General features: G+C 44.7%; 1 protein-coding gene across 6 annotated transcripts in view; it reads left to right on the forward strand.

The window, feature by feature from the left end:
* The window catches only part of SMARCA4 (SWI/SNF related BAF chromatin remodeling complex subunit ATPase 4), a 77,785-nt gene that overhangs the window by 28,508 nt on the left and 28,764 nt on the right, over nt 1-20,513 (forward strand). For all 6 annotated transcript variants that reach the window (XM_080930520.1, XM_080930518.1, XM_080930519.1 and 3 more), the window contains exons 13-20: nt 24-81; nt 7,976-8,097; nt 10,894-11,044; nt 13,374-13,537; nt 16,287-16,353; nt 17,274-17,384; nt 18,602-18,844; nt 20,272-20,385. In XM_080930520.1, the coding sequence (XP_080786646.1) occupies nt 24-81; nt 7,976-8,097; nt 10,894-11,044; nt 13,374-13,537; nt 16,287-16,353; nt 17,274-17,384; nt 18,602-18,844; nt 20,272-20,385 (1,030 nt within the window). The remainder of the gene's footprint in view (nt 1-23; nt 82-7,975; nt 8,098-10,893; nt 11,045-13,373; nt 13,538-16,286; nt 16,354-17,273; nt 17,385-18,601; nt 18,845-20,271; nt 20,386-20,513) is intronic.

A 20,513-nucleotide genomic window follows, 5' to 3' on the forward strand; every position in this document is an offset into this window, starting at 1 on the left:
CCAAATCCTGCTGTTTTTCCTAGGTATGAAGTAGCTCCAAGGTCAGATAGTGAAGAAAGTGGCTCTGAAGAGGAGGAAGAGGTAAGAGGCCACTTTATCATAACTGTTGTTGGGATTTCCACCTTGTTGTGGCTGTCACCCTGTGGGCTGTGCCCTTGTGCCCTATGTGCTGGTCAGGCATAGTGTAGTAGGGGCAGCCAAGGCCCTGGGCCTGCCTGGAAGTGGTGCTTTAGAGCTTTGCTGACTTGTGGACTGTTTCCATTCAGGACAAGCGAGTTTCAGTCATTTCTTCAGCTGTACTGGCCATATTTCAGGTGCTCAGCATCACTCCTCTGAATGCTCTGCTGCTTCTGCCCATTCTTCATCAGGGCTGTGACTCAACAATCATGAGTGGGTGCCCACATGTGCGGCCGCCACCCAGTGCTCTCTTGCTCATGCTTCTTGATGGCTCCTGCCTGCATCCCTTTCTCCCTGGGCTTTGTGTTCTCCTCCCCACATCATTAGGCTGATGGAATGCCATCTACTCAAGCTTTCCCTGTTGAGTTGTTTGGTTGGAAAGGGGACTTGTGGTTTTTATGTCCACTGGAGTCTTGAGGGTTACTTGTCTACTTAAGAGTCAGTTTTAGGTGCATATGTGTATAACCTGTTTGTTTGTTTGATATAGGTTCTTGCTATTTGCACATTCTGGCTTGAAGCTCAGACATGAATCTTCCTGCCTTTCTGAATGCTAGAGTGATACCTGTTCACTACCATGCCCTGCAGAGAACACTTTGTTCTAATTTAAATAGTTCATTACATAAACTGGAAAGTGTGGTTATTTCTTAGTTAACATGGAGCTGTGACTCAGCTCCTCACACCAGTATTAGGATGTCTTAGTCAACCAGAAAGTAACCTCCGAGCTGTCTGTGGCTATCTGCTGTCCCTCCCCTTTACGCCCAGGAAGCCACAGAACTGCTTTTGTTTGGTTTTTATCTCTTGTTGGATGAGTCTTCCTGTATAGCCCAGGCTAGCTCCAAACTGTCCTCTGACTTGAGTCCCGTGTACTGGAGGACAGCAGCGCAGCCACACTTAGCTCACCTCTGCTTTGTTCATCTCCACGTTGGCCATTTGTGGACACACGTGCTGCAAATGGAGTTGGAGCACCAGTGTGTGGCACGTTATTGAGGTTCATTCGTGTGTTGTATGTAGTAAGAACTTGTTTGTTGCTGCATTGTGTTCCATTGTATAAATATACCACATTTTATTTACCTGTCCACCATTGGCTGACACTTGTATTTCTGTTTTTAACTATGACTAATTATGTTGTGAACATTTGCAAACATGGTTTGTGTGGACATATGTTTTCATTTTTCTTGGGTAGATGCCTAGGCGTGGAATTGCTGGGTCACGTGGTAAGTTTATGTTTACTTTCTAAGAATGTTCAATTGTTCTCCAAAGTGGCTGTACCATTTCACAGGTTCCAGTTTTTTCATGTCCTCACCAACACTTGGTATTGTCTGTCCTTTTGCTTATGACCATTTTAGTGAGTGTGTGGCAGCATCCCATTTGGTTTTCGTTTGCATTACTATATTAAGTAGTGATGTTAAGCATCTTCATGTGCACATATGCGCCATCCAGCCATCTTCCTTAATGGAAATCTGTTCAAGTCTTGCCTGGTCTTAGTTGGGCTGCCATCCTAATGAGTTCTCAGCCCTTACTTACTCTTCATACATATCTCTGACCCAGTGTATGATTTGCAAATATTTTCTCCCAGTATGCTTGGTGTCTCTCTGTCTCTGTCTCTCTCCCTCTGTCTCTCTCTCTCTCTCTCCCTTTCTCCCTCCCCTATCTCCCTATCTCTCCCCCCTCCCCCATCTCTCTCCCTTTCTCCCTGTCTCTCTCTCTCTGGGTGTGTGAGTGTGTGTTTTGTATACATAAGTGTAGGCACACATGCAACAACAGTGTGTTGTAGAAGTCAAAGGACAGCCTGAGATGTCTATCCTTACCTCTACTTGATGAGCCTTCGGCTCTGTTTACTGCTTCTAGGGATTCTTCTTTCTCTACCTTTCATCTCACCATAGGAGCACTGGGATTACAGACATGCAATACTGCACCCAGCGTTACGTTGCGTCTGGGGATTGAACTCAGGTCCTCACAATTGTATGCAAGTGGTTTACTCACGTAGCTGTCTCCCCAGCTCCCAGCATGTGTTTTATGGTTTCTTATTGCCTTTATCATTCTTTAGGCTAAGAGTGATTACTCCTGTATTCTTGATTTGTCTCACTTCATTGATTAATCTAGGCTTAAATTATTAATGTAAGGCTTTTGGTTTTGGATATAAATAATGTTTAAACCTATATGGTTTTAAACTTGACTGATTTTATTCATGTGTGTATGTCTTGTTGCTGCTGCTGTCAGCAGGGGCCAGAAAAAGGTTCTGGGTCCCCTGAAGCTGTGGTTGCGGGCAGTTATGAGCTCCTGACATAGGTACTGAGATTTGTCTCACATCCTTTGGAAGCGCAGCTTGTGCTCTTAACGGATGGGCCATCTCCTCAGACCCTAAGCCTGTATGTTTAGCACGCTCACCTTTGGGCTACATCTCATAAACTTTGGTTTTGGAACTTTTTTTTCTTACTAGTATCAGTAAGCCTTGCCTTGAGCTGTTAGGCCAGGATGGCCCCCAACTCTAAATCGCCCCTGAGCCTCCCAAGCACTGGTAATTATTAGTTGCATATGCCATGACACCTGGCTTTATAAACACTACTTTAACCCCCATTCCCAAAAGTACTGCGCTTGCTAGATAGGCAGTCTGTGTCTCGTAATTCTAGTGAGCTTGGCTTGTTGGGTAATTTGGTGGAGGGTTGTTTTGTTTGTTTTCATGTTTTCGAAACGAGCTTTCGTTGTCTTAGAGCTGGCTTTGTAGCTCAGGCTGGTCTTGAACTTAGAGATCCACCTGCCTTTGCCTTCTCCAGTGTTTTTGCTTTTGATACTGTGGTTGAAATAAGGCCTCACATAATCAAGGGAAGTACTCTATACCACTGAGCCGCAGCTCCAGCCACTGTTTTATACTTGTATCTTTGGCACTCAGGAAAGTTTTATTGGAAGCAAAAGTATGCACACATACACATGATGCACAAAGGGGATCCGAACCCAGAATCCTAATATTTTAATTAATTTTGTTGTCATCCGATCTGAAATACTTTTTTAAAACTTCCTCTAAGATCTGTTATCACGTGTACATGTGTGGGTGAAGGTAGGCATGTGTGCTGTGTGTATGTGGAAATGGGTGGACATCTTTCAGCAGTCAGATCTAGATCTCTCTTACTGTGAGCTCCAGAAATAATACTTATAGGCTATAGATATGGTAGCATTTACAATACCACTGTGCTATTGGTTATTAATTTCTTCTTCTCTCTGTATGAATGTATGCAGAGGTGAGCATTTGAGGCACTTTTGCTCTGTATTCCAGGCTGCCTTGACCATGGCGGTCCTCCAGCCAGAAGTGTGGCTTTACCATCCCTCCCTCCCTTTCTTTCTCCCCCCACCCCCATACACAGTCTTTTTCTGTTTTGTTTGTTGTTGTGTTTGGTTTGGTGTGGTGGATTTTGTTTTTGTTTTTAAGTTTGCTGACTTAACCTTTACTGTAAATGTTTGTTGGGCTATACATTTAAGTAGTAATTTCTTTATAGTCACATAGATACAGTAGGCATCTTACTCCATTACATATTTTTAAGTTGGGTTTGTTTGCTTGTTTGGTTTTTTGTAGCCCTAGCTGTCCTCACTCTGTAGATCATGTCTTGAACTCACAGAGCTCTGCCTGCCTCTGCCTCCTAAGTACTGGGATTAAAGGCGTGTGCCACCACTGCCAGCTCAGTTGGATTTTTGAGATAGTGTCCTAATAGTTCAGCCACAGGAAATATGACACCCCAATGATTATGAACCTATGATTCTCCTGCCTCAACCTCCTGAGTGCTGAGATTGAGATTCTTTAAATTAATGCATTATGCACTCTCAACACTTTGGAAGATGTTAGGGTAGAAATAGTAAGTGAAAGTGTTTTTATAGTGGTTTACACTAATGTGTGTATGTACCATTTCTGATTCTCTTTTAGAATTTTCCAAAGATTTGTTTTATCGTGTGTTTGTGTGAGTGTATACATGTGTGTGCATGCAGAGTTCTGAAGAGGGAGGGTATCAAATTCCTGGAGTTGCAAGGTTTTTTGCATGACAAGCTCTCATGAGTGCAGCAGGCTCTCAACCTCAGAGCCATCGCTGTTGTCTCTTCAGGTGATGTTTCCCCACATGGATTTAAATTATCTGGTAGCATGTCCTTTTGGTTTGGTTCCATGTCTTTATACAGACAGGCAGGTGCTCTACCGCTGAACCACATGCCAGCCCTCTTAGAAAAATCTTATAAAGTCTGTCTGCCAGCAACAGATGCTCCTCAATCTGTTTTTCTGGGGTATTTTTGTATGTCGGGAGGACACTAGTTGAAGGTGTCTTGGTTGACCATTCTCTTTCTTTGTCCCACCCTTTTTGGCAGTTTGAACATTGATTCTCACCTTAGTGGTCCTTTTACTTTAGTTTGTTTTTGTTTCTGTGCATGCTTGTTTGTCTCTGTATTCGTGCATGAGTGCAGGTGCCTGCAGAAGCCAAAAGAATATAGCTCATCCCCTGGAGCTGAAGCTTCCAGGCCATTGTGAGCTGCCTGGCATGGGTGCTGGGAAGCGAACCTGGTTCTTTTGCAAGGTCGTATATGCTCTTAGCTACTCGGGACTTGTTGCAGCTTTCTTGTTTGCCAGTTGTTTCAGATAAGATTTTAACCTCCTTTTACCATCTTGTTAACTTATAGTTTTGCTTGTCTCTTTTGCCTTATAGATTATCTGTCTTTGGTTTTTTAGTAGAATCCACACAATTCTCTCTCTCTCTCTTTCTCTCTCTCTCTCTCTCTCTCTCTGGTGTAGAATGGAGTTTATTTAGGTCATGGGGGAGTTAAGAGGGTAGTAGAGGCAGAGAGGGAGTAGAGGAAGGAGTAGAGGAGTAGAGGCCGGTCATGAGCATGTGGAGGGAGAGGAGGGAAGGGAAGGGCAAGAGGAGGGATCGTGGGGCGGGGCAGCACAAGAGAACGAGAACCACACAATGCTCTCTTGATATTTATGCTTCTTGTTTTGTCTGACTAGAAAGTGGACAGGTATCTTTGAAGAGGCAGTAATAGCCGAGTGTCTTTTTTTCTTATTTGTTTAGTTCTTTGTTAATTTTTTGTTTTGTTTTGTTTTTTTTTATTAATTTTTATTTATATGTGTACATTGTAGCTGTCTTCAGACCCATCAGAAGAGGGCACCAGATCTCATTACAGATGGTTGTGAGCCACCATGTGGTTGCTGGGATTTGAACTCAGGACCTCTGGAAGAGCAGCCAATGTGCTCTTAGCCATTGAGCCATCTCTCCAGCCCTTATTCTGTTATTTAGAGATAAGGTCTCACTATGTAGCCCTGGCTTCCTTAGAACTGGGTATTTAGACCATACTGGCCTCAAACTCAGAGATCTCCCAATTAGCTCTTTTGAAGGATTATGACCCCTCCCCATCCAGGACTGTAGCTGTCTTAGTTAGGATTCTTTGTTGCTGTAGCAAACACCATGATCTAAAGCAATTGGGGAGGAAAGGGTTTATTTGATCTTACTACTCCCAGGCCACAACCCATCACTGAGGGGATTCAGGGTAGGAATTCAAGAGGACTGAAGCAGGACCACAGAAGATCCCTGTTTACTGGCTTGCTTCCAGGCTCCTATTCAGAGCCACCTTCATGCCACCTGCCCTCAGGGTGGCATGACCCACAGTGGCTGAGACCTCCCACATCAATCAGTAATCAAGAAAACTATCCCACAGACTTGGCCACAGGACAATCTGATGTCACCTCAGTTGATATCTTTTCCCTCCATGACTCTAGTTGTTGTTAGGATGTTCCCAGGCTAAGCAGCCAGTGGCAGATGTCTAAGGTATATATCATCCCTGAGGTCACTCTAGGAGCTCTTCTTCATGGGGGGCATTGCCACTTGGCACTTGATTTTTTACTTGAACCCTGGTTCCCTATGAAAAGACCCTGTTTCTCTGCCACTTACAAGTGATGGATCCTTTAATAATGTGGCAGAAAATATGCAAACAACTGAACCAGTGAGTCATTTGTGTCCTGTTGTGGCTTTTTGTACGTTCCAGATAAAGGTTGTTTTCATGTCTGCCTAAGATAGTGTATTCCAGGGCCCTTTCTGGTCTCTGCATGTGTCCAGCTCCCCCAGTCACATGCACATCTTCACTAGTAGTAGCAGCATGTACCAGCACCTTGTCTGGGATTGCCACCATTTTTGCCCTGAGGTAGGCAAATGTTAGAAATGCTCTCAAACTTGGGGTCATAACTTGTGCTTCAAGTTAGTTTTAGCCACCCAACCTCAATAAGCCAATTAAAAGAACCATGTCAAAACTGAACAGCAGAAAAGGATTTATTCAATGTGGCCACATTTAGAAGGGGACAACAGAACCAGGAGCCTCCTCAAATCTGTTCAGGATCCTGACGTGAGATCAGAATTTAAAGGACCAAGGTTGCGCACATTGATCAGTGCTTATCAAGGTGTGTCCCCACCCTTCACTGACCCACCATTGTCTGGGTTTCTGTCTCATCCTGTCAGGTGGTCTGACAATTACTAGACTTGTTTCAGATCTTTTTCTGAGAAACTCATTGCTCTTGGTGGCTGGTACTGTTTTCTTCTAACATGATATTTCTAGGAAAATTCCCATTTCTTTAGAGTTTATTGTTTCAATAATCAAATAGATTAGAGACACAAGTGTTTTGTTTTGAGAATATCTTTTTCTACCGGACAGGTTATAGAACCTGTTCAGCCTTGTCTGTCTCCCTGGCTCCCAACCACAATAGACTTCATACTGTGGGTGGCTAGACTCAAGTGCCCCAGATAAATAAACTGTAATCTCTTGCCTTTTTTCCCAGAAGTTAGCAACGTTTCCAAGATGAATGTGCTGTGCTCTGCCTAACTCTTGGAGCTTGAATAGTCACTGTTTTCAATTTGATCAGTTTGTATTTTCTGGGAAGAGTCTCCTGGCCTCCTTCTGTAGTGTTTGTCCCACTCCTGTCTAATTCTGGCCCTGCTGTAGTTCATGAGATAGCTGCTGCTTTTCTGAATTTGTTGATAAGAGCACCCTCCTTGTTCCCAGGGATCTGGAATTGTATTTCATGGTACAGGGAAAACAGATAGTTATGAAAAAACGTTTTGTACCATTGGGGTTGAACCTTGCCACATGGGAGGCAAGTACTTTTTCACTGAGCTATATCCTTAGTTGTTAATTTGTATTTGAGACAAGATCCAACTACATTGCCCACATTACTCAGATTACTGTATTCCTTGGGTTCTGATAAGCAGGGGTTAGAGGCAGTGTAATGGTTACATACAGGATTTTAAAATCATTCTAGCAATTCTGTGGTAGTTGGGAAGAATATATAGTAGACCTGAAAGGTTGATATAGGAGAACAAGAGTGCTCACTACTGGGAAATCATTACTGTGTATTTGTAACATGATCTGTAGAAATCCAATGTTACCTGCTCAATAAACGCAGGGAGGCCCTTTAAGGAAATAATCTTCAATCAGTTTCCTGGAAAGGTTGTGTAAGCTAAGATGCCTGTTGTCTCTGGATGAGCAAAAACTGGAGGTAAAGTACAAGCAGTTGTAGGAAGGTCATCTGTGAAACTGGAAAGCTGTTTGAGTTGGTAGAGTGTAAAGGTGTGGTGGCTGCTTTGGAGAGCAGCAGCTACAGAAATACTCAAGGTAACCTTGCACGGAACGTATAATTTGCTAGAGAAACTCAAAGTATTTACCCAGCAATTCAATGGGAAGGGCAGATACCACTGCATTGGGAGGGAGCATCTTTTCCCCTGGGATTGCTAGCAAATAACACTAGGGAACCAAGATGACATGGCACCTCTCTTGGTAGGAAGAGGAAGAGGAACAGCCTCAGCCCGCACAGCCCCCTTCCCTGCCTGTGGAAGAAAAGAAGAAGATTCCAGACCCAGACAGTGATGATGTCTCTGAGGTGGACGCTCGACACATTATTGAGTAAGGGGTCCCCATGTGTCTGCAAACTCTTTAAAGTGGCACCAGAACAAGTGGCCAGAGTCCCAGCCTTTCCCTTTTCATTATGCCTTGTGTCTGTCTTACTGTATATCCTAGAATGGCCTCAGACTTAAGATTGTCCTCTCCCTATGTTGCATTCCCAGTCCTGACACAGCTACTGAAGGGCCACATTTGTTTTCTACAGACTTCATTCATTAGTTTCTGTAGTGATTGACATGGAAAATGATTTCTTGCTCATCATAAGCTTTTGAAGTACAGCTGCCCAACAAGATGGCCTGCCCATCTACCCTTGTTCCCAGCAGCTTCCCACTGTTTCCTCCAAACAGAAACCTGTGTCTGGTCCTGTGTCCACTTCAGAAAGAGTAGCTGCATTCTCTTTGTTTTTGTTTTGTTTGCAAACATACATCCAGGCATTATGGTGTGCGTAGCTTCTCACCAAACATCTCTCCAGGGGATGGCCTCATGTCTGCAGATGTCGAGAGTTATAGCCGATGCTCTGTTCTCTGATCTCTGCTCACCACCGGGGCTGTGCATACAGACATTTTGCTCTTGAAACCACAGTTAAAATTTAATGTGTTGATTTGATCTTTGTGGTAAGAAGTTGTTGGAAGACCATTACAGAGAAATAAGATAAAGTCTTGAGTTATTTAAATCTGAAAATCTAAAATCTGAAATGCTTTAAATTCCAAATGTTTCAATTTTCACAGCAGTTTTTATTTTCTGATTGGGAATAATTAAATTAAGATCTCTATAGATATTCCACCAACTGAAAAACTCCCAAAATCTCAAACACATAAGAATTTCAAATAAAAATGTTCACCCTGGCTCATGCCTTTAATCCCAGCAATCCAGTGTCGCCTGGTTTACAGAGTGAGTTTCAGGACATCCAGGGCTACACAGAGAATCCCTCTCTCAAAAAACAGCAATAAAAAAAGAAATACTCAATCTCAGGGACTGGAGAGGTGGTTTAATAAGGTTAAGAGCACTTGATGCCTTTGTAGAGGCCATGGATTCAGTTCCCAGCACCCACATGGTGACTTCAACAATCTATAACTCTAGCTCCAAGGAATCCTTTAGCTTCGTGGGTACCAGACACACACATAGTACACATACATACATAATAGCAAATATTCGTACACATAAAATAGGTAAGAGATTCTGAGTGCTGGGATCAAAAACATGTGCCCCTATGTCTTACTTTGTTTTACTTATTTATTTTTCAATTTTAAGATTGGGCCTCATCCTATAGTCTAGGCTGGTTTCAATCCTGAAGTTATTTTACTTCCTGAATGCTGGAGTTATATGTGACTATAACAATGCCAATTTAAATGACTTTTTTTTAAAGATTAACTTAGTTTATGTATGATGAGTAAGTACACTGTGGCTGTCTTCAGACACACCAGAATAAGGTATTGCATCCTATTTCAGATGGTTGTGAGCCACCATGTGGTTGCTGGAAATTGAACTCAGGACCTCTGGAAGAACAGCAGTTACTGCTCTTAACCAATGAGCCATCTCTCCAACTCCTTAAATGATTTTTTTAATGGGAAATAAATAGCCATTGAGATGGCTTCTCTGGTAAACTCACAGCCAATCCTTAACAACCTAAGTTCATTTTCCTAAAACCCATATACTCACTGACACATGCATGTATCCCTTATACACCATTAAGTTTATAATTATGAGAAAAAAGAGAGGCTTTGCTGGGCAGTAATTGTGCATACCTTTAACTTGGGAGTCAGAGGCAGGCAGATTTCTGAGTTCAAGGACAGCTTGGTTTACAGAGCAAGTTTCAGGACAGCCAGAGCTACACAGAGAAACCCCGTATGGAAAAAAAAGAAAGGGTCCACTCTTGCAGTACCAGTGCTAACTGGTTCACAGTTTGTAACATTAGCTACAGGGGATCCAATGCTACCTTTTGGCCTTTGAGGACACCTTTACTCGTAAACATAGTGCCCCTCTGCTACATAGACACATAATTAAAAATAAAATCTTTTTAAAAAGAAAAACAAGAATTATTGAGCCAGGAATAAAGAGAACTCCTTTAATTCCAGTGCTTAGGAGGTAGAGGCAAGATTCAAGGCCAGTGTGGTCTATGTAGCTTGTTTTAGACCATCCATGGCTACAACAGTGAGACCCTGGCATTAGAAAAAAAAAGTTAAAAGTGAGCTGGCTTTGCTGGTAGTGGTGGCTGATGCCAAGCCTGATAATCTGAATTTGGTCCCCAAAGCTCACATGGTAGAAGCAAAGAGCCAACTTAGACTCCCAGATGTCAGTGGTGGCATGTCTACACTTCTACACAAATAAATGGTGTTCTAAAACCTCAGAAAGCTGAATGAAGAAAAATTCTTGAGCCAGGTCCTGAAGTGGGTGACTTTTAGGCAGGAGAATGACAGATTCAAAATCAACTAGGGCCACATATTGAGACCCTGTTTCAAGATAATCTTAAAAACCAGCAGCAAAATGAGCTTAGATTGTGTCAGAGCTGTCCAGTTACAGACGGTGCTGCTGTCTGTGCAGCTCAGTGTGCTGGGTGTGCCCATTCTGTCACAGGGTGTGGCAGGAACCAAGCTAGCTCCTGTTTATGGGCTTGAAACCTATCTCAGGGATAATTATCTGGTCCTTCTTGGGTTAGAATCAGCTGCTACCTGTGCTGTGGTTCCCACCTCTGTCCCCTGCAGTTTGTAAGTCACAGGCAGAAGCAGCTGATGCAAGCTAATGGCAGTACATTGTCACAGACAGGAGCCTGTGTCCTCATATAGCATGTGCTCCCTCCAGGAACGCCAAGCAAGATGTGGATGATGAGTACGGCGTGTCCCAGGCCCTTGCTCGTGGCCTGCAGTCCTACTATGCTGTGGCCCATGCTGTCACAGAAAGAGTAGATAAGCAGTCAGCCCTCATGGTCAACGGTGTCCTCAAACAGTACCAGGTAAGACAAGAAGCAGCTGGGAGGCCAGATGGCTGGTGGTTGGACTTAGGCAACACTTATTTTTCCTGAAGAGCCACAATTTTCCCATCTGGTTTTGCTTTTGTCTCCTCTGAGACAGGGTCTTATAGTATATTCCAGGATGGATTTGAACTTGCTATGTAGACCAAACTGGCCTCAAAATCAGCAGAGATTCATCTGTCTCTGCCTGATAAAAGGTGTATAACACTACATACACCAAGATAGTTTCTGTCTGTAAAGCAGCTATGGTCAACTCTGTTGGCTGTCAGAAGGCATTTAAACTTAAGTAAGCTGCCAGGTGCCAGGCAGCATTGTATGCACAAAGGACTTAGGCCCCGTCTCAGCCTCTTTGTACGGGCACAGGACCTCACGTAGATGCTCTGCAACATGAGTCAGATCTGAAATTACCTGGAACTCTGACTTTCTTCTGGGAGCAGAGGAATGGCCTTTCCTGTGGGAGGGTTTTCTATGAGGGTGAAAAGACCATGGCTTTTCATGCTCCCAGCTTGGCTGGGAAATGTTCTTATTCCATGTCTTACAGTCATGTCTCTTCTCTTGAGGACTGTGTAAAGACAATTCACAGATTTTTCTTTCCTTGTGTTATATTCAATTAGAAAGCTCCCACACTTTGGAAAATCCTCCATTAGAAAAAGAACTCTGAGCTGGGTGTGATGGTGCACGCTTTTAATTTCAGCACCCAGGAGACAGAGTCAGACAGATCTCTTTGAGTTGCAGGTCAGCCTGGTCTATAGAGTGAGTTCCAGGACAACCAAGGCTATATACAGAGAAACCCTAGATAGATAGATAGATAGATAGATAGATAGATAGATAGATAGATAGATAGATAGATAGATAGATAGATACACACACACACACACACACACACACACACTCATAATTCAGATCTCTAGAACTCACATGAAAGGGAGGCAGGTAGGAGTGACTTCCTGTAGTATTAGCACTCGAGGTGGAGACAGTATCTCCAGGCAAACATGTTAGCTAGACTTATCAGATTATAGAGCTCTGGATTCAATGAGAGAGATCCTGCCTCAGTAAATATTGAAGAAATTGGGAGTAATCAAGGAACACTGATAAACAACATCTAGCTTCAACATTCATATATATATATATATATGTGTGTGTGTGTGTGTGTGTGTGTGTGTGTATATATATATATATATATATATATATATATATATATATATATGCATACGTGGCCCATACACCATACACATTAAAAACAGAACCTTTAGGTGACCCATGCCTATACTTGAGAGCCATTCAGGTCTCTTTACCTAGCACATCTGTCTTCTGAGCTCTTCTTCCTCTCCTAACCCATGCACTGAAGCCTGTCTTAAGACAGGGTTTGATTCTCAGCACCAGCACCCACTGTGGTGGCTCAAATCTGTAAGTACAATCTCAGGGTATCCCTTTTTTTTTTTTAAAGATTTATTTATTTATTATATTTAAGTACACTGTCACTGTCTTCAGACACACCAGAAGAGGGCATCAGATCCCATTACAGATGGTTGTGAGCTGTCCTGTGATTGCTGGGATTTGAACTCAGGACCTCTGGAAGAGCAGTCAGTGTTCTTAACCACTGAGCCATCTCTCCAGCCCAGGGTATCTTATCTAATGATTTCCCACATCCTCAATGGGGACCAACCTGTGGCACCTGTAGGCAAAATATTGAGACATAGAATAATGAAATAAGTTAGTCTAAAACAATTAAAATATATTTAGTAAAAAATAGGGCAGTTTCTGAGGTGGCATTTCATTTGCATGGTTTCTGTGACTTCCACCATGTTGTGCTTTGGGCAGAGCCAGCACGTAATAGGAAGGCCACCAGCCGCATCTTCAGACACTCGTGAAAGCTGTGGAATTATGAGTGCTTTATGGGTGATTGAATGAGCAGTAAGGAATGGGTTAGTGTTTGGTGAGCACAGTATATGGTCCAGAAAAGATACAGTCTAGAGCAAAGCCAAGGAAACAGGAGAGCCCAGCAGAGGTGGAGAAGTGGGACGTGGAGAAGGTGTCTCTGTTGGGAATATGTCACGAAACATGTAGTCATATTCTTTTGTTGTTACATTATTGTCAGGTGATGGTAAATGCTTTTGTTAAAATAAGCAAATAAAGCAAAAATATTATATAGAGAGTCATTTTTAGCACAGTCACCTGTGTTTTCACAGTAAGTATGGCTGGAAGTAAGCACACCAGGAAAAAGGGTAGTCCAGGGCACAGTACCTTGTAGGGTAGTCACAGGCAGCATATTTGTTGTTTGGACTTGGTCCTTACATTTTTGCCCTTTCAGATCAAGGGTTTGGAGTGGCTGGTGTCCCTGTATAACAACAACCTGAACGGCATCCTGGCTGATGAGATGGGGCTGGGGAAGACTATCCAAACCATCGCGCTCATCACATACCTCATGGAGCACAAACGCATCAATGGGCCCTTCCTCATCATCGTGCCTCTCTCGTACGTAGGAGCCCGACTGCACTCATAGCCTGGTTGCTGCATGCGTTTCTTTTTCCTGCAGAGTGGAAGTAGATTGTCTACAGTGTGGCCCAGGGTTGGTCTAGAGCCTCTCTATGACTACCTTCCTTCCATTTTTGGTCTTCGCATCAAGGCTACCTTCGGTCTGTCTTCACTTGGTTGTTTTTTTCTCTCTTTTTTTTAAAATTTGTTTATTTATTTATTTTAAAGATTTATTTATTTCATATATGAATTACACTGTTGCCATGTTTCAAACACACCAGAAGAGGGCGTCAGATCCCATTACAGATAGTTGTGAGCCACCATGTGGTTGCGTGGATTTGAACTCGAGACCTTTGGAAGAACAGTCAGTGATCTTAACCACTGAGCCATCTCTCCAGCTGTCTTCCTAGTTTGTTGTTGTCATTGTTTTGGTTCTGGCTTTTTGTTTTGTTTTGGCTGTCCTAGAACTTGCTTTGTAGACCAGACTGGCCTTGAACCCTACTTCTGTCTCCACGTGCCAGAATTACAAGTGTGCACCACCATTCCTGGCTGGGATTTCCCTTTAAGTGTTCAGTGGTAGGCTCCCAGCTCTAGCTGATGCCCCATTTCTTCTACTGCAGATATTACAGCCACCATGTGTCTGTCTCCATGGATCTCCATGGTTCCTTCTTTCTGTGTTCATCATAGCCCTGCCACTCTGTCTGCCCTGACATGAGGTCTCGTGTCTTTGTTCCCTTGGTGGGTGACAGCAGCTACAGGCTCACTGAGCAACCCCTACGCTTATCTCTCCACTTGCCTGTGATAAATCTTTTGGTCCTAAGGTGCAGTCATAGTTGAGGGACCAATGCTGGCATGATCCCACAGAGTGCACTTAATCTCAGTTACTTCCAAAGTTTTGCTCTTGTATTTGTGATTGTGTCCAGGCTCAGTAGTGGTTAGGGCACTATGACCAATGGGCTATTATGGTTCCTCCTTATTTCTATAATTTTGAATTTGACACATTTTGATTTTTGTTTATATTTTAAGACAGAGTCTCACTATTTATCCATAGCTGACCTTGTTCAAGATTCTGCCTCAACTTTCTTTTTTTTTTTAAGATCGATCTATCTACCTACCTACCTGCCTGCCTGCCTGCCTGCCTGCCTGCCTGCCTGCTTACCTACCTACCTACCTATCTATTTATCTATCTAGTATAATTATAGTCCTTTCCAAACAGTTCCAGCTTCTGAGTCCAAACAATCAATTCTATGAGCCCATGGGGCATGCTCATTTAAACCACCACAGCATTCCATTGCCATGGTCAGAGAGCTCCTTGCTGCCTCCTCTGTGGGTGTGACATTGGACCGACCTACACCTTCTTCTCATGATTCCTGTCCAGATTTATGTTCATGCCGTTCATCCCACCCCTCCTGGCTAGAAGCACTCCTTGTGCCCTAGGAAGTGTTTTAGTGTTCAAAATCCAGCTGTCCCGTCCTGCCTGTCGCTCTGCTGTTCCCATGTGAGTTGCCTGCCTTATATTCTTGCATCTGCCCAGGCTAAACATGCCATGTTGGTTTGCTGCAGGTTTCCATATCCCTCAAGCCTTTCTTCTCCTCATGACTCTTGGGCTTCCATCATGCTCTGCAATGACAGTAACACCAAGTAGCTCGACCAGGGCGTCTGGCTGTTACTCCCTAAGGAGCAGCCCCAAAGCTCGGCATAGGCCGGCCCAGGAGCTTCCAGTGCATCCAAGCTCTTCAAGTCTGCCTGTCTTTCTTCCTTCCTTCCTTCCTTCCTTTCTTTCTTTCTTTCTTCCTTTATTTCTTTTTCTAATTAATTTTTTTTTTCAGAGACCAGGTTTTTCTGTGTGGCACTGGCTGTTCTAGAACTCACTTTGTAGACCAGGCTGGCCTCGAACTCAGACCTGCCTGTGTCTGCCCCTTGAGTGCTAGGATTAAAGGCATGTGCTACCATCTGCAGGCTACTTACCTCATGGGTGCGAAGTGGCGATGCCGTCTCTATCATCTCACCTGGGTTGCCAGAAGGATGGGAGGGTAAATGGTCTAAGTCACCCTTTGCCAGTGTTACGTCTGCAACTTCAACTGTTATTCAATGAGATTCTGTTAAGTAGTGGCCAAAAAGTCTAGGAGTAGACTTTCTGGGAAGAAACTTAAGAGTGGGGAGGAAGCTCTATCTAGAGCTATAGCCACTTCTCTCGCCAGCTCAGCCTCCCAGGATTCTCCAAGACCTCAAGACCTGTCCTGAGAAAGGTCTTGGTTCTGGCCCCTCCCCTGTGTTTTTGGTATCTGCTTACCTCCTGTTCTCCTCCTTCTATTTTTTTCTGTGTCATCTATGGCTTTCATTTTCAGTCTCAGGTGCACAGGATCACCATGTCTCTTGTATTCCCATGTGTCAAACCCCTCACTGGCACTGGGAGGCCAGCCACATGTGCTGCAGCACATCTGTAGTATCTTATGTATTCACTCACCAAGGTGCCTGTGAATCCCTACTAGGGCTGGCTGCCTAAGACCCACTGCTGGTTCTGTCCTGGGCCGGCTGTACCAGTACCGTATCTTTGTGTATGTCTGGTCTTCCCACCTGGAGCAGGGTGTTCTTCCTCTTTGGCTGCTGCCATTCGCACTCCTCCCCACTACTGTGCACAAAGCTTCCATTGGACATGCAGAGTTTGCTATGGTAGTTCTAAAGACCAGGCTTGTTGGCTTCACTATTGCCTAGCATAGAACTTGACTGTCCCTTTCTTTCTCTTCAGGACACTGTCAAACTGGGCGTATGAATTTGACAAGTGGGCCCCCTCTGTGGTGAAGGTTTCCTACAAGGTAAGTCACACAGGCTATAGACGAGTCCTCCAGCTTGTTAGGAGACCTCAGTCTTAACCAGGGAAGGTGAAGGTGCACAAAGAGAGAAGCCAGTGTGTGTTAGAGGCACAAGGGTCCTAGACCTGGTGCTTATTTGATGCACAGGTGGTCTTAGTAGTAATGTAGAATGGGTAGTTTCTTATTTTGAGTCATACTTTTTTTTTTTAAGTCAAAATCAAATGTTTCATTTGTGGAGCATTGCCAAATCAACAGTATGTTAGTATATGTAACAGACATGGACAAGTTTATTGGAGGATTGTCTTCTCTAGAACTCTGATTTTAGCCCATTTCTATATGAGGACAGAATGAACATAGAGTATTGGTTTGGCATGATTCTGGGTGTCTTGGGTACCTAGCCAGGTTTGAGCCAAGCATCAGGCCCAACTCACGTAAATACTCAATTCATTTGGAAGGGGTTTGCAGCCCTTGAGTGTGGGCATCGGAAACTCAGGTGGAAAGGGTCCCAGTCTACCATTGCATACCACTGTTTACTTCTACCACAAGCTCTTTATCTATCCTGTGCCTGTGTAAAGACATTGTGCAAAAGCTTGATGTGTCTAGAAAGTAGTCATGGAGGAGACTGGAAACTAAAAATGATGAAGGACCAGGCCCTGAGAAGGCCGAAGTGATTATGTTGGCTGTTGCCAGGTGGAGGAGGGGCCATATCTTCCAGCGTAGAGGCTCAAGTTTGGGACCGAGGAAGAGGGAAATTGGTCAGAGCCTAGGAATGTGGCTGAGGATGGGGCAGGCAGCACAGTGTCCCAGGGCGTGCTGTGCCCACTACTCTACGACGTGGCTTGTTAGAGCTGCTGGCAAGAACCAGCTTTAGTCTTCAAGAACAGTATTCATAAGTCAAAACTGTTTACATCCTGTCTCTACAGGGCTCTCCAGCAGCAAGACGAGCTTTTGTCCCCCAGCTTCGCAGCGGGAAGTTCAATGTCTTACTGACCACCTATGAATATATCATCAAAGACAAACATATCCTGGCCAAGGTAAAGTGTTCTCATGTAAAACACAGCAGGCCTAGGGCTCAGGCTGTCTTAAGAGTCTTGATGCCTGATGTCATACCTATGTCATAGCCCCTTGCAAGTGTTCCCCCAGTACTTTGTCTGCATAACAAAACACAGCTGGTATGCACTTGCATAAGGGAGGCCATGCCTTGGCTCCCTCAGCATTCTCATTGGGCCGTAGTTCAGGTTAGAATCTCCCATAGGACCTGAATGAGTGCTCCTCACCCATCTCCCAGGACCTCTGGGCAGACAGAATCTTCTTCACAGTGTCTTCTGACCATGAGTGATCTATCAAGTTGAGAAAAGGCCTTGTATTTTATGTGGTCCTGGTGGGCCTCTCCTTGGGGTTGGGCCTAGGAAACACTGTGGGCTCTGGAAGACTCTTGGGGAAGCAATTGAGGATGAGCAGTGAGTGGGTGCTGAGCTGGGGCCTCTGTCCATGGAGGCCATAGCCTTGCCTGATATTATTGAGATTTGCAGAAATTACTCGATTCCTCTGCCCATGATATTTTCCTATTGTGAACTGGGATGGAAGCTGGCATCAGGACTGGGCCCCCTGGGCTTGTGTTCCAACAGAGAGTGTTAGTTAAAGAGCTCACTTGGAGATGGGATCCTCTCCCATAGTTACATTTTCCTACACAATGCCTAGCAGTGTGTGCACTTACTGCAGGTCCCTAGGCTGATCCCTAGATCCCAGGAGTTGGTCAAGCATAATCTTTACATATACGCCATCCATCCACAGGGCATGACTTCTAATGCAGTACAAAACCAAATCCACTTCGTGCCAACATGGGGCCCTGCAAACGCCCTTGCTTGCTGGCAGTGATTCACATTGATATAAGTGCCTGTTCTGAGAGATAGAAGTCCTTATGGTTGTAGGAAACCTAACTGGGAATTCTCCTGAAGCCTAACATTGTCTGTCCTTGTCTTTGGGTCACTGGCAGACTGGGGAGGAAAGGCCTGGCACTGCCCTAACCCTAACCCTCCCTGGGGACGAGGTGCTGATCACTATTTCTTTCTGTTGTTTGGAAAGCCAGAGTACTTTTTACCCTATATCTCTGACATCGTGGCCTTGATTGAGCTTCTCGTCCATTTGTCTTCACTCCATGTGTTGGAATTTGTGTCTGGTGGTTCCTCCTGGACATGCTGGTCCCTTGCAGCCCTGCTACTTCCTCTGATCACTCTTCTTGGCCTCGCAGATTCGCTGGAAATACATGATCGTGGATGAAGGCCATCGCATGAAAAACCACCACTGCAAGTTGACACAGGTCCTTAACACACACTATGTAGCCCCTCGGCGCCTGCTTCTGACAGGCACACCACTGCAGAACAAGCTACCTGAGCTCTGGGCACTGCTTAACTTCCTGCTCCCCACGATCTTCAAGAGCTGCAGCACCTTCGAACAGTGGTTCAATGCACCTTTTGCCATGACTGGAGAGAAGGTGAGTTTGCTTGGGGTGGAAAGTGGCCTCTGAGGAGCCATCCCAGGCTCAGCCACCCTGGGACTGCCCTTGTGTGCCCATTGGCCACATAGCAGCAGAGAGTCTGTGCTGTCAGAGCAAGCAGCCCCCAAGACTTCGGCAGGGCAGAAACCAGATGTCTATGATCTGTGATAACTATGGAGAACTATGGATCCTTCACAAGGATCAGGTCTTGCCATTGAGAGTATCGGGGAGCTGAGAAAGTTTACTTAATACATCTGTGGGGCCAGGCTTTGACATTGTTTATAAAAAGCTCTACAGTTACTCTTTGTACAGGTACTATGTGGTGGGACATGTTCTCCCTGGTGAAGAACCTGAGCTTCTAGTCCACAGTATCAATGTTGGTGGGTTTTGAAGCAAGCCATGTGAATTATGAATGGGTTAAACAACTAGCCTGTGAACCTAGACCGAACCCAGAGGCTGATGACAGTTGGTGTTTGTTCCCTCCCATGCCTCCTCAGGTCTTAGAAAGTTATACATTGCTCACAAGTTCCCCCCTTCCTGGAGGCATGCCGAGGCAAACAGCCCTTGTAAAGGATATCTGGGATGTCAGTGTTTTTTCAATCCATGTAACAAAGGAGGTTCTTCTCTGATGCTCCATTAACAGAGCAGGCCGCAAAGCTATATTTTTTTCTTCTCTTCCAAGCCAAAGCTCCTGGGGATGGGCAGAGCACAACAGAAAAGCTCAGGCCTGTACCATCTTATTTGCCTCTCCTTTCTGGTTTTCGCTTCATTGGAGCTCCAGGAGCTGGGCTTGGTGTCACAAAGATCTGAGGTTGAGGCTGCCTCAAGGCACTTGCCACTAATCCTGATGATTTTCTGAGTCCCAGGACCCACAAAGTGTAACCTAACCAACTATGACCTCTTCAGGCTCTATTCACCCCCAAACACACACAAATAACCAAACAAAGAATATTTTAAATGCTAAGCCATGTATCCTTGAAGGTAAAGGGCAGCACCCTGGGTAAGCAGTGCTTCTTAGGCATAATTCCTCTGAGGCTAAGAGAGGTAGGTGTGGCCCTGGTGTCAGAACAGCCTTTGGCATTGATCAGACCAACTTATAATGCCCCAAGCTGCCTGCCTTTAGTTAGCTGATCTGTAGTTGTAAACACCAAATTGGTAATGCCTAAGAGAGACCCAGCAGCCAGCTGTCATAAGTGTTCTTGGGGTGGGCTTCAGGCATAAAGTAAGCATGGTACTTGGCCATTAGGCATTTCATAAATTACCCAAAAGGCAGCAGATTTTCAGTTTCCCAAGGATGAGGGTCTTCCTATTCTTCCAGAGGGCACACAGGTACCAAGTGACAGCTGCTGTCCATGACACAATTGTACTTCCTGTGCCCTGCCTCCCTCTTGGAGGAAGTTTATAATTTCCTGTCTGGCTTCCAGGTGGACCTGAATGAGGAGGAGACCATCCTCATTATTCGTCGCCTACACAAGGTCCTGCGGCCCTTCCTGCTGAGGCGGCTCAAGAAGGAAGTTGAAGCCCAGCTCCCCGAGAAGGTTGGTGTTAACAGAAGTCACAGGTGCCATTTGCAGGGCTGTTCCCAGGGTGAGTGCAGTCAGGTGATCCTCCCCTGGACCTGCTCCACAGAATTGAAGTGGTGACTAACACCACTGTGCAGCACAGC

The sequence above is a fragment of the Micromys minutus genome (genome assembly GCF_963924665.1).
Source record: "Micromys minutus genome assembly, chromosome: 16".
Lineage (NCBI taxonomy): Eukaryota > Metazoa > Chordata > Mammalia > Rodentia > Muridae > Micromys > Micromys minutus.